Source organism: Terrapene carolina, unplaced genomic scaffold, assembly GCF_002925995.2.
Source record: "Terrapene carolina triunguis isolate 2854851 unplaced genomic scaffold, T_m_triunguis-2.0 Scaffold132, whole genome shotgun sequence".
Lineage (NCBI taxonomy): Eukaryota > Metazoa > Chordata > Testudines > Emydidae > Terrapene > Terrapene triunguis.
This window is the reverse complement of record NW_020664483.1, coordinates 23,973,043-23,989,567: the sequence shown is the minus strand read 5'-3', so window position 1 is coordinate 23,989,567 and position 16,525 is coordinate 23,973,043. Positions and strand designations below refer to the sequence as shown.

Below are 16,525 nucleotides of genomic sequence, written 5' to 3'. Positions count from 1 at the left end.
ACGTGTGATGGAACTCAGTAGTGGACTGTTTTGAGCACTATATCGAGAACTGGCCTAATCTGATGACAGTTTGTGAACAAAATTGTGAAAAAATAGATGGCACTGTCACAGCCAAAGTTCTCAACATTGGACTTAAGAGAAATGTTGAACACATGCTGTGTACCCTGAAGCCTATTTCTGTAGCCTTGGCTATTTCCCTGCATTTTGTTCGTTTTATTGCTGATGGTGTTGAAATTTGGAAGGAACTGAGTGAAATCTTAAAAAGAGAAACATGCAATGACAGAGTTAAATTACAAGCATTAAAAAAAACAAATGGGACAAGCACTACCTCTATCATGTATCCTCTTTTCCAAGCTGAAAAGTCCTATCCTCTTTAATCTCTCCTCATATGGGACCTGTTCCAAACCCCTAATCATTTTAGCTGCCCTTCTCTGAACCTTTTCTAATGCCAGTATAACTTTTTTGAGATGAGGAGACCACATCTGTACGCAGTATTCAAGATGTGGGCGTATCATGAATTTATATAAAAACAATAAGATATTCTCCATCCCCTTTTTAATGGTTCCTAACATCCTGTTTGCTTTTTTGACTGCCGCTGCACACCGCGTGGACGTCTTCAGAGAACTATCCATGACGACTCCAAGATCTTTTTCCTGCTTAGTTGTGGCTAAATTAGCCCCCATCATATTGTATGTATAGTTGGGGTTATTTTTCCCAATGTGCACTACTTTACATTTATTCACATTAAATTTCATTTGCCATTTTGTTGCCCAATCACTTAGTCTCTAAGGTGCCACAAGTACTCCTCGTTCTTTTCACAAAACTAACAAATTTATTTGAGCATAAGCTTTCATGGGCTAAAACCCACTTCATCAGATGCATGCAGTGGAAAATACAGTAGGAAGCTATATATACACAAAGGACATGAAAAAATGGGTGTTGCCATACTACCTATAATGAGAATAATCAGGTAAGGTGGGCTATTATCAGCAGGAGAAAAAAAACTTTTATAGTGATAATCAGGATGGCCCATTTCCAACAGTTGATAAGAAGGTGTGAGTAACAGCAGGGGTGAAAAATTAGCATGGGGAAATAGGTTTTACTTTGTGTAATGACCCATCCACTCCCAGTCTTTATTCAAGCCTAATTTAATGGTGTCCAGTTTGCAAATTAATTCCAATTCTGCAGTTTCTCATTGGAGTCTGTTTTTGAAGTTTTTTTGTTGGATTATTGTGACTTTGAGGTCTGTAATCAAGTGACCAGAGAAGTTGAAGTGTTCTCTGACTGGTTTTTCCATGTTATAATTCTTGACGTCTGATTTGTGTCCATTTATTCTTTTGCGTAGAGACTGTCCGGTTTAGCCAATGTACATGGCAGAGGAGCATTGCTGGCACATGATGGCATATCACATTGGTAGATAAGCAGGTGAACGAGCCTCTGATAGTGTGGCCGATGTGATTAGGTCCGATGATGGTGTCCCCTGAATAGATATGTGGACAGAGTTGGCAACGGGCTTTGTTACAAGGATAGGCTCCTGGGTTAGTGTTTTTGTTGTGTGGTTGCTAGTGAGTATTTGCTTCAGGTTGGGGGGCTGTCTGTAAGTGAGGACTGGCCTGTCTCCCAAGATCTGTGAGAGTGAGGGATCATCCTTCAGGATAGGTTGTAGATCCTTGATGATGCGCTGGAAACCTCTTGAAATGAAGGCCAAACCTTTCACATAAAGTCACTTGTTTTCTCAAAGGCTGTAGTGACAGTACATCAATAGTTCCTTCTGTTTGTCTAGCCATTTTATTCTTTTCAGATAATATTTTAACAGTTGAATTATTTCTATCAACCAAACTGTTACCAATACAAACAGTATTACAGTGACCTGAAATACTCTTTTCCTTCCTAAAAAGGTACTTTTTACTCATATCTGAAACATCCAAGGAATTAACACTGCCATGCTGGCTCCCATGCTTTCCTGTGATCTTACGGGTCTACAAAGCTGGCACAATCCTGCAGAACTGAGGAACCAACCCCTGTCATTCATAGCCCCTGAAACAAATCCTTTTACTTTTGAAATATCAGCTGTTGGCACTCCTGTTAAGAACCCAAAGAATTCTTACACTACAAGCCACTTTGTAAGTGTCTTTAATATAAGAACATTCTGTAAAGATGATCAGGAATAATGCAAGGCCTTTTCTCCATCACATTCAAGTGAAGTAAAATTATTAAAATCCTGGATCCCATGAAATTGTCCGTTCAACTTCCTTTTCTTCATAGCAGATAATTTCATCTCCAATATTGAACTCTATGTTCTTATCCAAACTGAGGCCACAATCCATGCCAGTTTTTATTACCTGGACATCATCTTTATGGTGCTTCAGTGAAGTTAAAAATCCTAGAGAGAGAATGGAAAAAATAGATCCAATATAAAGACTAACGTGGACTTGAAACAAACAACCCCCTCCCCGCAAAAAAACTACATGGCAAGGCCAATACAAGAAGGTTCTGATTTTTAGTGATGCTGAACCTCCATAATTTACACATGTTCTGAAAATCAGGTGCTACTCCTTTCAAAGTTTAATTGATCTATCTCCTTCCTACACAGACTGCTGTCAGGGGTTCAGAGCATGTGGAAGTTTCTTATGGGGAGGGAACACCAGCATAGGCGCCAACTTCTAATGGCGCCGGTGAGTGCTCGACCCCCCCCACCCCCGCCCCGACTCCACACCTGCTCCGTCCCCATTCCAACCCCTTCCCCAAAGTCCCCGCCTCCTCCCTGCCGCTATTCAACTCCTTCCCCAAATCCCCACCCCGGCCTTTTCTCTGCCTCCTCCCCTGAACCCGCTCCTCTCCCCTCCCTCCCAGAGCGTGCTACAGCTGTTTGGTGGCGGCAAGCGCTGGGAGGTAGGCGGAGGAGCTGGGACGCGGCGCGCTCGGGAAGAGGCGGGGAGGGCACGGAGCTTGGCTGCTGGTGAGTGCAGAGCACCCACTAAATTTTTCCCCATGGGTGCTCCAGCCCCGAAACACCCACGGAGTTGGCACCTATGAACACCAGGATGATTGGTCAAGAAAATGTCTGTCCAAAACCAATTCTGCATGTATTGCTTAAGCAAGAAAACAAGCTTTGCAGGAACTAGATGTCCTTTTTAGGTGAAGTCTACTGTAACTAGTGTATTAAGTTGATTGAACAACGTTTTAAGAAGAAAATTCCACCTTCAGGTACATCAACATTTTCATTGACTTCCACTGCCTGTATAGATCAGAGGCTATAGCCTGGGCCTAACAATCTAACTCCAATGGTGAGCATGTATGTGTAGTAGAATATCAGTGTGGATAAATGTTTTGATAGCAGTTTTACCTTTCCAAATAACATCTCTGTTACGAATTAGTTTAAACTTCAACTTTCTGTCAAACTGCCCCTTCTGTACTCGGCAGCCAGCCACTGGAACCTTGCTTTTTCCTACTGTGACACAAAAGGTAGCGAGAACAGAGGCCTCCCCTAAGGAAAGAAATGGAAGGACTAAGTGCAAGGGAATGTAATACAAACTCCACCAGTAATGAATGCTATGCTTTGCTGTGCTCGTCATTGCTATCAAAACTTTAGTCTTCTGAACATTCTGCTGCTGTGTATTGAGGAGAATAACTGCAGAGGAATTCTATGCAATCCAGTACAGTGGGAAAGCTATCCTGGAGAATGAGATTTGTGTATTTCCTCAACATACCATTTTAAATCAAGGCCCACCCCAGAGCAGCAAAATATTTTCCCTACCCCACAAGAAAGGTCTAGTTTTTCAAGGCAATATTTACCATCCAGTGAAAACTTACCTATTTTATGTTCTACTACAGATGGGGGCAATTTGCTGCTCAACTCATCTTTCAAGTCTTCAATAAGATGGTAGATAATATTGTGAAATTTAATCTTTATTCCCTTTTTAGCAGCCAGCTGCTGAATAGATTTGTTTGCATTCACACTGAATCCATATATGACACCTGACAGATAAAACCACCATAGCTGATTATTAAATATAAACACTCCAGGTACAGGAACTTCTTTGTTTTTCAAGCAGTAAGTGAAAAAGTTTGGAGATGAGCTTGCAAAGGCTATCCTGGAATTTTCATGTAATATTTTATTCTTAGCACAGTCTGTACTTAACAACTGAAAAGTGTTTGCTTTATTTGGGTTGAGATTTTCACATTTACTAATGTAAATTATAATCCTCTTTTCTCTTCCTTTTTTAAAAAACACCTTTTGGAATCAGGAGTCAAGATATCCTGAAATTGAGCGCTAGTAAAAGCAACATTACTGATAGCAAAATGAAATTTTATAGTTTCTCCATTTTAACTTTTCCATCCGTTTTTAAAATCAGAGATCACTGCATGTACACTAAGCACCTCCAACAATGCTCTTACTTTAAGAAGAGTTGCTTCAATGGAAACCCCCACAAAATACTGTCCCTAGATCAGTGTAGTTGTAGCCATGTCAGTCCCAGGATCAGGGCCGGCTCTGGCTTTTTTGCCGCCCTAGGCAAAAAAGCCAGCGGCCACCCCCCCTCCCCCCCATTGCGGCAGGGGAGGGCGGCAAGCCCGGCCGGGGCTCTCCGCTCTCCCCCCGGCAGCCAGAGCGCCGGAGGGAGGGCGGCAAGCCCGGCCGGGGCTCTCCCCGTTCTCCCCCCGGTGGCCAGAGCGCCGGGAGGAGGGCGGAGAGCCCGGCTGGGGCTCTCCGCTCTCCCCGGCGGCCAGAGAGCCCCCAGCGGCCAGAGCGCCGGGAGGAGGGCGGCAAGCCCGGCCGGGGCTCTCTGCTCTCCCCTGCGGCCAGAGCACCGGGAGCAGGGCAGAGAGCCCGGCTGGGGCTCTCCGCTCTCCCCGGCAGCCAGAGCACCGGGAGGAGGGCGGCAAGCCCGGCCGAGGCTCTCCGCTCTCCCCACGGCGGCCAGAGCGCCGGGAGGAGGGCGGCAAGCCCGGCCGAGGCTCTCTGCTCTCCCCACGGCGGCCAGAGCGCCGGGAGGAGGGCGGAGAGCCCGGCCGGGGCCCCGCTCTCCCCGACCGGCCGGAACACTGGTGGAGGGCGGCGAGCCCGCTGCGGCTCCGCTCTCCCTGGCGGCTGGAGCGCCGCGGGAAGGGCGGCGAGCCCAGTCGCGGCCCCGCTCTTGGGCCGGAGCACCCCGCCGTGCCACCCCCCTCCAGACGCCGCCCCAAGCACATGCTTGGTGGGCTGGTGCCTGGAGCCGGCCCTGCCCAGGATATTAGAGAGACAAGATGGATGAGGTAATATCTTAAATTGGACCATCTTCGAAAAAGAGCTCTAAGTGACTCAAAAGCTTGTCTCTCTCCCCAACAGAAGATGGTCCAGTTAAAGATATTACCTCACCCACTTTGTCTCTCTAAACTCCTAGATGATACAATTAGATGTAACAAAGCAGATAAATAGCTAGTCAGATCCTGTGATCTGGCTGAGCAATATGCTATATGAAGGAGCAGGATTGAAAGGGAGCTACTTATCTTGGGTCCAGAAAAGGCCAGCTCCTTATCTTGGTCTCCAGCATAAATCAGAGCAGTCTGAAGGAGGTTCTAATTTACTCCCAGCTATGGCCCAGGGCAGTTCCAGCAACTGGGGATCTAACAGGCATAGGGGCACTGCAGCCATGCCCCCTGGGCTAGGGGGAGATTACAACAGGAACCACTATGCTGGCCAACCCCTCCCCCACCAGGACTCCCCTGCACAAAAAAATCCTCTGGGATCTGGTTAAGCCATTTTTCTGGCTGCTTTGCACTGCTGAAGCAGCGTAAGGCAACCAGAATAAGGGCTCAAATCTAGAGCACTGTCTCCAACACACAAGTTTGCAGGTATTGTCTGCCACATTATAGACAATACAGTATTGTGTATACCTTTCTCTACATTACTTGCATTTTCACTAGATTTCTATCAGGATACCTCTTTGCATAGATACTAGTATTTATTTATTTTCTGTGAAAGTAAACTATTTTTATGTTTCATACACATTTACATTGATTGTATTGCTAATTAATTATTACACAGGGGAAACAAAAACTGAAAGCACAGTTACCCTGTTCATTTAATAAAAAATGAAGGATTTCATACTGAATGTAAGATCACTGTCTAAATTTATACTTTACCCTTAAATGTTTCAGCAAGATTTATGTCATTTTCACTGACATCCCCTACTCCAAAATGGATCACATCCAATTCGCATTCATCGTCAGCATTATAGCTGTCCAGAATGTTTAGAATGGCCTCAGTGGAACCGTCTACATCACCTAAATAGATCAAATGTTCTATTACTAGGCACTGTAAAATCAGAATAAACAAGTATCAAAATTATAACAAACAAAAGACAAATGCTGCTACATGGGAATTCTAGATTGTACAATATCATCAACAAAAATTTAATATCTGGTGCATTATTCTTTTTAGCATACAGAAGAGACTGCTGAACATACTGCACAAACTTGAAAGTGTGGTGTTCTATTCTGAAAAGTGACGGAACGCAACATCATTGGGGAAAGGAGGGGGTCAATGTTTGTTACGTCTCAATGATTTTCAGATCAAGTTTGCTTAGTTTTACAAATACCGTCAGCCCTGCATATTCAGCCTGGGATATTAAAGTCAAGCTGGGTTCTTCCTGGCTCTTGCATCATCATCAATAAAGATTCTGCATGGCCTCAGTTCTACCAATGGAACACTATTGCCAATGGAGTTGAGTTGATATAACTGATGGCATTCTTGCAGACTGAGTCTACACAGATAGTCCTGCCACTGGAATTTAGGGCTCAATCCTGCAAATACTTGAGCATGTGAGTTATGTGTTTACACACACAGTTTCAGTAGGATTCCTCAAAGTTACTCACCTGCTTAAGTCTTTGCAGGATCAGTGCTTTAGTTAGCAATTCTGTTGCTAAGGTATGAACCAGAAGACAAGCCCATAGTTGCTGGTTCGCCAGGGCTGACAGTAGTAAAAATACATTTCTTAACAAAGTAAGCAAATATGTCTCTGAGTAGACCCAGGAAGCAGTTCTTCTGAGTAAGAATATGCCATACTTACATAGTAACTTTTCAGAGTAACACCATACTTTAAATTTATTGTAGTCATTAAGTTATGCTTACATTAATTTTCATAAAGAAAACAACCATTTCCTTCAGGAAGTTCTTCCTCAAAAGATTACAAGCCAGTGCTTAATTTTAGGACTGGAACAGAGTGTTTTCTTACTCTGGTAAGAACTGTGGTTATTTAAGACATTTTAATACAGATTCCACTCTAGGGGTGCATGCAGCCCACATGCACAAGACTGGATTCTTTTGAATAGCAATGTCTGTTGCGGCTGCCCCTGTGCCTTGAACACTCGCTTACTCCCTGCAGCCAAGTGTATTAAAAGCAGGGTGCTTCTGCTTCTCAGTTCCTTCACCAATAAGGATCTCTTAGGAGCAGGTCTCCAATTAGCAGGGATGAAAGGGTGTGTGTGTGTATGTGTGGAATCTGTGGATAACACATCTCAAAGAACCACAGGTACTGTAGGTGATTGTCCACAGATTCCACTCTTGGTGACTAACAAACAGTTGCCTATTTACCGGTAGCTAGGCAGCAGGAGTTCTACTTTAATACAGATTGCAGGACTGCCATACCAAAGCTAGCATCCAATCTGGGCGCTTGTGCCAGGGAATAGCAAGTGGTAGATGTATGGATTGAGTTCCATGTTGCTTCCTATGCAAATGTTAATCAAATATGCTGCAGAGGCTGCTTCAGTGTTAATACGTCCAGGGGGATCTTTCTTAGCCAAATCATAAGAAGTCCTGAAATAGTCCGAGACCCACTCAATGATATAATCCTTTCAGTGAATGCCAAAAAGAGTCCAGAACAGGTGTGCACAGGAATGGATTGGTCCTATCCAAATAAAAGGGCAATGCTCTGATGACTTCAAATATATGGAGGTTTATTTCACCTGGAATAGACAAGGGAAGAACACAGGGAGATGAATCAACTGATTGATATGAAAGTTGGAAACTCCCTTAGAGAGAAACTTTGGGTGAGCTCTGAGAGGAAAAGAAATACATCTTTTCCAGCAGAGGGGAAGTTCTGTCAGCTGTGCCTTGTCTTGGGATCACCACTGAGGTTGATTTAGCAATGACATCCCATAGCCTCTCTGTAAGGAGAGTCTGACATCTGCCCCACTGAAAGGTGTCTCCGTGCCATGCATCAGAGCTGATACAGAGTCCTACATCTACTATAGTCAATACCTCAGTCAGTGCCAAGGAGGTGGGTAGTACATACCACAGGGATAGGTCTCAATATGGGAATACCCTGTGCCAAAATCGACCATACCAAATACTTTGTGCCACGGGCTTCAGTGCTGTGGTTGGTGCCTTGCTGTAGGTAGCAGAGGCAGTACAGTTGTTGCCTTCTATGATGAGATAACTGGCTCTGTGGATGAGGGGAAAGTAGTGGACGTGTTATTCTTTGACTTTAGCAAAACTTTTGATATGGTCTACCACAGTACTCTTGCCAGCAAGTTAAAGAAGTATGGGCGGGATGAATGGACTATAAGGTGGATAGAAAGCTGGCTAGATCATCGGGCTCAACAGGTAGTGATCAACAGCTCCACGTCTAGTTGGCAGTGGAGTGCACCGGGGTCGGTCCTGGGGCCGGTTTTGTTCAACATCTTTATTCATGATCTGGATGATGGGATGAATTGCACCCTCAGCAAGTTTGCAGATGACACTAAGATGGGGGGGAGAGGTAGATACACTGGAGGGTAGGGATAGGGCCCAGAGTGACCTAGACAAATTAGAGTATTGGGCCAAAAGAAATCTGATGAGGTTCAACAAGGACAAGTGCAGAGTCCTGCACTTAGGATGGAAGAAACCCATGCACCGCTACAGACTGGGGAACGACTGGCTAAGTAGCAGTTCTGCAGAAAAGGACCTAGGGGTTACAGTGGACGAGAAGCTGGATATGAGTCAGCAGTGTGCCCTTGTTGCCAAGAAGGCCAATGGCATATTGGGCTGTATTAGTAGGAGCATTGCCAGCAGATCAAGGGAAGTAATTATTCCCCTCTATTTGGCACTGGTGAGGCCATACCTGGAGTACTCCGTCCAGTTTTGGTCCTCCCACTGCAGAAGGGATGTGGACGAAATGGAGAGAGTCCAGCGGAGGGCAACGAAAATGATTAGGGGGCTGGGGCACATGATTTACGAGGAGAGGCTGAGGGAACTGGGATTATTTAGTCTGCAGAAGAGAAGAGTGAGGGGAGATTTGATAGCAACCTTCAACTACCTGAAGGGGGGTTCCAAAGAGGATGGACCTAGGCTGTTCTCAGGGATGGCAGATGACAAAACAAGAAGCAACGGTCTCAAGTTGCAGTGCGGGAGGTCTAGGTTGGATACAGTAACTCCTCACTTAAAGTCGTCCCGGTTAGGGTTGGTTCGTTGTTACGTTGCTGATCAATTAGAGAACATGCTTGTTCAAAGTTGTGCAATGCTCACTTATAATATTGTTTGGCAGCTGCCTGCTTTGTCCACTGCTTGCAGAAAGAGCAGCCCGTTGGAGCTAGATGGTGGGGGCTTAGAACCAGGGTGGACCGGCAGCCCCCCTATCAGCTCCCTGCTCTCCTAAGTTCCCTCTGTGGCAGCCGCCCAGCAGGCTAGCAATTGCTGGGCAGTGCAGCTGTCCCTCCCCCACTGCCGTGTGCAGCTCCTGCCCTCTGCCTTGGAGCTGCTCCTGGGAACCTCCTGCTTGCTGTGCAGAGGGCGGAGGAGAGGGGTACTGTCAGGGTGTCCCCCTCCCCCAGCTCCTGTACCTTATCTCCACAGAGAAGGGGGGGGGGGAAGAGAGACACGACAGGGCTCAGGACGGAGGGCGCTTACTAGCAGCAGTTGCTATCTTAACTTGCTGATCTACTTAAAAAGGCAATGTACTTTGAGTGGGGTCAGCATACGTAAAGGAGCAATATGCGTCTCTCTCTCACATACAGGGTGCGTCTCTCTCTGCCATGCTGTCTCCCCTCCCTCCATTCGTGCTGCCTTGTAGAGTGTGAGGCTACATTAACAACAACGTGTTAACCCTTGAGGGCTCAGCCGAATGCTAGCTCATCATTTAGCCATAAAGCATTCCCTGGGAAATATCCCACCCTCTGACTTCACCACCTCAACCAAGCTTCAAAATCATCATTGCTGTGTACAGTATTGTTTGTTTAAAACTTATACTGTGTGTGTGTATATACACACACACACACACACACACACACACACACACACACACACACACACAGAGGTCTTTTGTCTGGCCAAAGAAAGTTCCCTGGAACCTAACCCCCCACCATTTATATTAATTCTTATGGGGAAATTGGATTTGCTTAACATCGTTTCGCTTAAAGTTGCATTTCGGGAACATAACTACAACGTTCAGCGAGGAGTTACTGTATTAGGAAACACTATTTCACTAGGAGGGTGGTGAAGCACTGGAATGGGTTACCTAGGGAGGTGGTGGAATCTCCATCCTTAGAGGTTTTTAAGGCCCGCTTGACAAAGCCCTGGCTGGGATGATTTAGTTGGTGTTGGTCTTGCTTTGAGCAGGGGATTGGACTAGATGACCTCCTGAGGTCTCTTCCAACCCTAATATTCTATGATTCTATTCTATGATTCTAACATACCTGAAGCCTTCAGCACTTAGGAACTGCAACTAGAACAGAATGCTGCAGCATGTCTCCTCAGCAACACAGGCCACTGAGAGCACATCAGATCTGTCCTCCGCTCTCTACACTGCCTTCCCATAGAACACAGCATCAAGTTCAAGGTTTTGGTCCTTATCTTCAAGGTGCTGCATGGCCTGGGCCCAGGATATCAAAAACATGGCCTAAACCTCCAGGATAAAGTGTGTGGTTGACAACTTCGCTTGTCTGGCACAATAGAACTCTCTACAATAAGGGTAAAACTCATCTGTACAGGAGACAGAACTTTTTCTGAGGTCAGTCCCAGACTGGAATGAACTCCCCCCCCCCAAAATTAAGGACCATCACAAACCTCACCACTTTTTGCTCCAAGTGCAAGGCGCATTTCTTTAACCTGCATTAAATACAAATACATAGCAACATCTATATATTTTTTTTCTTTAAAAAAAAAAAAAAAAAGTCTACCAGTACAAGACATACGCCTCCCCCTGGGAAGAGGATCTCTAACATAGTAGTTTTCAAACTTTTTTTCTGGTGACCCAGTTGAAGAAAACTGTTGATGCCCACGACCCAATGGAGCTGGGAATGAGGGGTTCAGGATGTGGGAGGGGCTCTGGGTTGGGGGGGGCTCAGGGCTGGGGCAGAGGGTTGGGATGCAGGAGGGTGTCAGGGCTCTGGGCTGGGGGTGCAAGCTCTGGGGTGGGGCTGGAGATGAGGGGTTTGGGGTGCTGGAAGGTAGGCACTAGCCTGCCTTAGCTGGGCAGCACTACCGACAGGACTCTTAAAAGTCCCGGTTGGTGGTGCTGACCAGAGCAAGGCGACCCAGTGCCTTAAATGCCACGACCCAGTACTGGGTCGCGACCCACAGTTTGAAAAACACTGCTCTAACAGACAACAGCGGATAGACTTTAGTCACACTGCTTAATGCACTACTGAAGGCACTCAGATACTATGGTGATGAGTGCGGTGTAAGAACCTACATAGGAACAGAATAGACTGTTGGTGTTGGCTTGGGTTTCGGTGTAGGTCCGCTGAAACGGAACTCCACCTTTAGGCTTTTATACTAGTGAGCCTTACAGGAGACTTTCCATCCTGTTTGGAAAGGGGAATAAGTATCTGGGAGAACTCCTTAAAAGCCTTTTCCAAAAATATTGCCAATATGGTTGGCAAGTAGGGCTTACGAGTGACAAGTTGCCCTGGAGCTTGGGGTGGCACTCAAAGCATGGGATAGGCCAGGGGTCGGCAACCTTTCAGAAGTGGTGTGCCGAGTCTTCATTTATTCACTCTAATTTAAGGTTTTGCGTGCCAGTAAGACATTTTAACGTTTTTAGAAGGTCTCTTTCTATAAGTCTATATTATATAACTAAACTATTGTTGTATGTAAAGTAAATAAGGTTTTTAAAATGATTAAGAAGCTTCATTTAAAATTAAATTAAAATGCAGAGCCCCCCGGACGGTGGACTGGACCCAGGCAGTGTGAGTGCCACTGAAAATCAGCTCGCATGCCGCCTTCGGCACACGTGCCATAGGTTGCCTACCCCTGGGATAGGTCCTGTATCTGGAGTGTCTTAAAAAGTCTGTCAAAATCTGATAAGGCTTGCATGGACCTTTCCTAGAGGACGTGTTTCTGTTTTGCCTCCCTCACTATTTGAGTCCTTTTGGAGAAGGACTCAGCAATCGAGCAGCACTCTGGAGCAAGGTCCTCTCCCGGGCACAGCAGCATCAGAAGCATCTGTGACTGGCATCCCTGTGTCACAGGAGGGACAGACCTTAAAACCTAGTGACCTGCAGTCAGTCATTTTAAGTTTTTATTTGGGGGGGGTTAGAGTGGAAGGGCCATTATACGAGAGGGGTGTGTACAGGGAGTAAGACTCTTGTACAAAGGAAGAGAAAACCTATCACTACTCTAAATCTAAGGAGTTTTTGTTTTTTAGAAGTCAATGGGCAAAGAAAACTTATCTAAGCAAAAAATAAACTAATAGAACTATGTCAGCTAACTTGCTCAGGGCAAGGGATGTGAACACTATAGGGTGCCATCTCACAGCCACAGGCAGTAAGGAACAAAATATGCATTGTGGCCACCCCATCCTTTATACCCTCAGCTACAAGAAGAAAGAAGGGCACAGGTGAAACCCCAACAGTGTTATTCACAAGAATCAGATCTCACGCACCAGGAGTGGAATCTGCGTGGATATTCACTCAAAGAAAAACCTACAATTACAATAGGTTTAAATTTAGACTTGGGAAATATGCACTAAAACAACTGCAAAGTCAACTGAACATGACAGCACCTTTAACAATTACAGGTAGCACGTTTCTGTCACTCTCCGCTCTCTCTTTAGACCTCATAGCTATTAGATGTTTGTTGGTTTTAAACAATGCTGCTTTTCTCTGTCTCCAGGTCAGATTGGATAGGCTCTCTCGTTCTTTCTTGTATGCATCTTTGTGTTCCTTTTGCTTTGCTTTAATAACTTCCATATCCTGTTTGATTTTCTCCTGTTGTTCAGCATAGTTTCTCCAGTCAACAACTTCACGTGCCCTTTGCTTGGCAGAAGAGACAGCACTGTTACTTATCAATATATAGTACGGGGCAGCTCGGTCTTAAAACGCTTTTCTAGATGATTATCTGATGAACACCATTCAAGCGCTTTCTTGATTTTAACTTTGTTTTGCTTTTAATTTTAAGTATTATTTTACAGTCTAGCTAAACAAACCATCTCATGTCACAGAAGACAACAGGAGAGGTGCCCAACATAGACAAGTTCTCAAGCCAATATACAAGGGCATGATAACCATTCCATAAACTACTGGGGAATAAACTGCATTATTTTGCTCCTAGGAATCTCTCACCTCACTCCATGGCACCAAAAAACTGACACCAGAACCATTTATCCAAAGCAACAAACAGAATCCTAAATGGATTTAGGAAACATACAATGGCCAATTCATAAAAGATTGTTGTAGCCTCTCTGCAGATTATTTGATATCAAAGTCACTGGAAAGGTATATCTGAGGGACTCCAAGGACACAAGGAGAATGCTGACGTAAGAAACCTGATATCAGGGGTGGGCTTCTGACATTTGGTCTTACAAAAGGGTCAGGGGGAAAATACACGAAGCTTTGGAGAGGCTGGAGTCTTAAATGATACTGCTTGTTCCCTCTAATGACACAAACAGTACCTATCTGCATTAGCTTTGGCAGAGTTTAAGTTAAAACAAGTTATGCACACTAATTTCTTTGTTTTATTTTGAGTCTCATTAATTCTAAGATTAAGAATAATGAGCCTATTAAGTTTTGGTTTATTTTATGTCATGTTTTAAAGTAATTATTATTATATGCTACTGAAGAGGAGACAACCTAAGTCCTTGAAGAGGTATTTGGGAAGAAATTAGTAATTATTCCTGGACACTCAGCCAAGGCAATACTGAAAGAGAAGCCACCCAGACACCAGCTACAGTCAAGCAGAGGCATAGGGAAATAGGAGACCACAGGTTACACTTCCATCTCACAGAGAGATCACTTTCTTTGGCTAAATGTGGAGCAGATCAATGTGGAAGTGCTGGAGGAGGGGAGGGAATAAGGGTTATGTGTTTCATTGGGTTCTTCAATCCTTTTGTGGAAAACCTATTCCAGGCCACATTTAGTACCCAGGTTTTGTCTTCAAGCCTTAGTTACTATGGCTCATTTTCAATGAACGTTACCATTTTTGTACTTAATTCTATCTATGTTACATATCGCAATACAAGCGTATTAGCTATGCATTAAGTTATTCTTGCTATACCTCAGATTCTACTTCAAGGATTTCAGCTCCTGCTGAAGGGACTTCCTTCCAGCCCACAATTTCTACCGGCATGCTGGGAGTGGCTTCATCTACTGTTTTGCCATTCTCATCAAACATCAGGCGCACTTTTGCCCAGCTTTTACCTGCAACCAGAATACATCCTTTTCTCAGAGTTCCTCTCTGGATTATGGCCGTAGTGACTGGACTAGGAGGAGGAGAAAGGGAAAGACAGACAAAATTAAGTTTGCTATCATATTTACAGTTACATGCCTTTAGGTAAAGATGAAAAAAGCAAATATAGAACAGTATGTGCTATGATCTCAGAACACATCTGTTAAACATTTCACCACCATGCAGAGGAAGTTTTAAAGGAGATTTGCAAAGGGGAAAAAATGGGCTGTATCCTTTTTAGTATCTTTATACATCTAAAGATGTTAAAAATTCAGCAATCTCCTCCTCTTCCTTTAGGCACTGAGAAAACTCACAAAATACGTGACACCAAACAGTCCTCCAAAAAATCCAGGAAGTAATAGACACATTTCTTATATTTCTAAGGTAATAAACATCAAACAGAATTTGTTGAAAAGAAACCTTCCAGGCTCCCTTTATATTATATATATATATAAAAAAAATTGATTTCTTTCTTTTGCAGGTACCCTTTAAATATCACCATTTTAAAGAACAAAGAGACACTTTTTAGTGGATGGTTCATAAAAAGTTTTCTATTTTATAGTAAGTAAACTACATAGGTTAAAAAATTGTCAGATTGATATTCATGGATTTTTTAAAAAAAAATCTGTGTTTTAATATTTTATTTAAATAAGTTTAGTTTATATTTTACCATTTATGGTGTCTGCTTATACAACACTTTGTTCCACTGAAAAATAAAACAGCCCAGTCAGTTTCTAACTATTCATTTTCTGGTTCCCATGCAGTAAGGCAATAAATACTGCAACATTTGGATTGCAAACATTGCTGAGGAACTGTTAAACCCAAACAACGATCTTTTTTTCATTTAAAAATATTAGAGTTTTATAATTTATTCTCCCCTCCCCCCCCAATTAAAACCTACATTTTGGAAACCACCTAGACAGTGACTCTTTAACCAAGTCAACTGGAATAAACTTTACAGAAACATTAATTAAAGTTGAAAGGAAGACAGATGATTAGCTGACCTACCCTCTTCCTTGATCTGTGCGAGATTCTATTATGGTTCCCTCTACTAGGCCTGTGGAGTCTGCCTTCAGTTCCAACACCTCTGCTAGAGCAACAGTTGCCTCTGCTAAAGCCATCAGGTTCTCACCCTGTACCAAATAACAGTTAAGAATTAAGGAGGCAGATAATTACAATAGGATCAGATGATGAATTTTCAGTACCAACATCTACACATGATCCATAGTTCCCAATTCCACAATGCGATCCAATAGACCAGGCCTCTGCACGCGTGCAGAGGGTCACTGAAGTAATACATGATTATGGCCTAAGACTGCAGTGTTAGCAGTCCTGAATGCAAGTAACAAAGATCAGAAATCATGAAGGGGAGAGAGGGGGCCTTGCATATCACGAGCAATAGCAGCCTGGCATCCATGGTTAGTGCTGGAAATAGGAAGGGAGTTTAATCTTTATATTAGTAAAACTATTCTTTTAAAAATATTTTCCACCCTTGACATTTATTTATTTATTTATTGAGGAGTGGAGAGAGGTGGATGTGGGGACATGGAGCAAATTGGGTAGGAGGAGAAACCTGGTGTGGTAGTTAGGGTGTACCCTTTCCCCATTTCAGAACCAATTTTGCCCCTCTCTCTCCGGACTCTGAGCAGCTGCCCCCAGCTTCCTCATAGCTCCCATTAACTCTACTGCTTTGTCAGGGCTGAAGTAAAGGTACAATGGAAAGGACCTTTTTTTTGTTCCTGATCAACCAGTTAGCAGCACTCAGGGCTGGTCGCATAGCAGTCTAAGCAGAATGTGAATTAGGACTGTGATGCCAGTAGTGAGCTTGTATCAATCTGTTCATACACAGGCAGGCAAAAATGAAACATTAACACGATATTTACAATGTAATTCCCAAATAAAGTT

The 16,525-nt window shown here is 44.0% G+C and overlaps 1 protein-coding gene across 2 annotated transcripts in view; it reads right to left on the bottom strand.

Moving 5' to 3' along the window:
• Positions 1-2,117: 2,117 nt before the first annotated feature.
• MTIF2 (mitochondrial translational initiation factor 2) overlaps positions 2,118-16,525 on the bottom strand; it is a 40,025-nt gene continuing 25,617 nt past the window's right edge. For both annotated transcript variants that reach the window (XM_024215570.1, XM_024215560.1), the window contains exons 8-14: positions 15,629-15,753; positions 14,450-14,654; positions 12,960-13,212; positions 6,124-6,264; positions 3,814-3,978; positions 3,347-3,487; positions 2,118-2,383 (exon numbers count right to left, since the gene is read on the bottom strand). In XM_024215570.1, the coding sequence (XP_024071338.1) occupies positions 2,214-2,383; positions 3,347-3,487; positions 3,814-3,978; positions 6,124-6,264; positions 12,960-13,212; positions 14,450-14,654; positions 15,629-15,753 (1,200 nt within the window). In that variant the 3' untranslated portion in view covers positions 2,118-2,213. The remainder of the gene's footprint in view (positions 2,384-3,346; positions 3,488-3,813; positions 3,979-6,123; positions 6,265-12,959; positions 13,213-14,449; positions 14,655-15,628; positions 15,754-16,525) is intronic.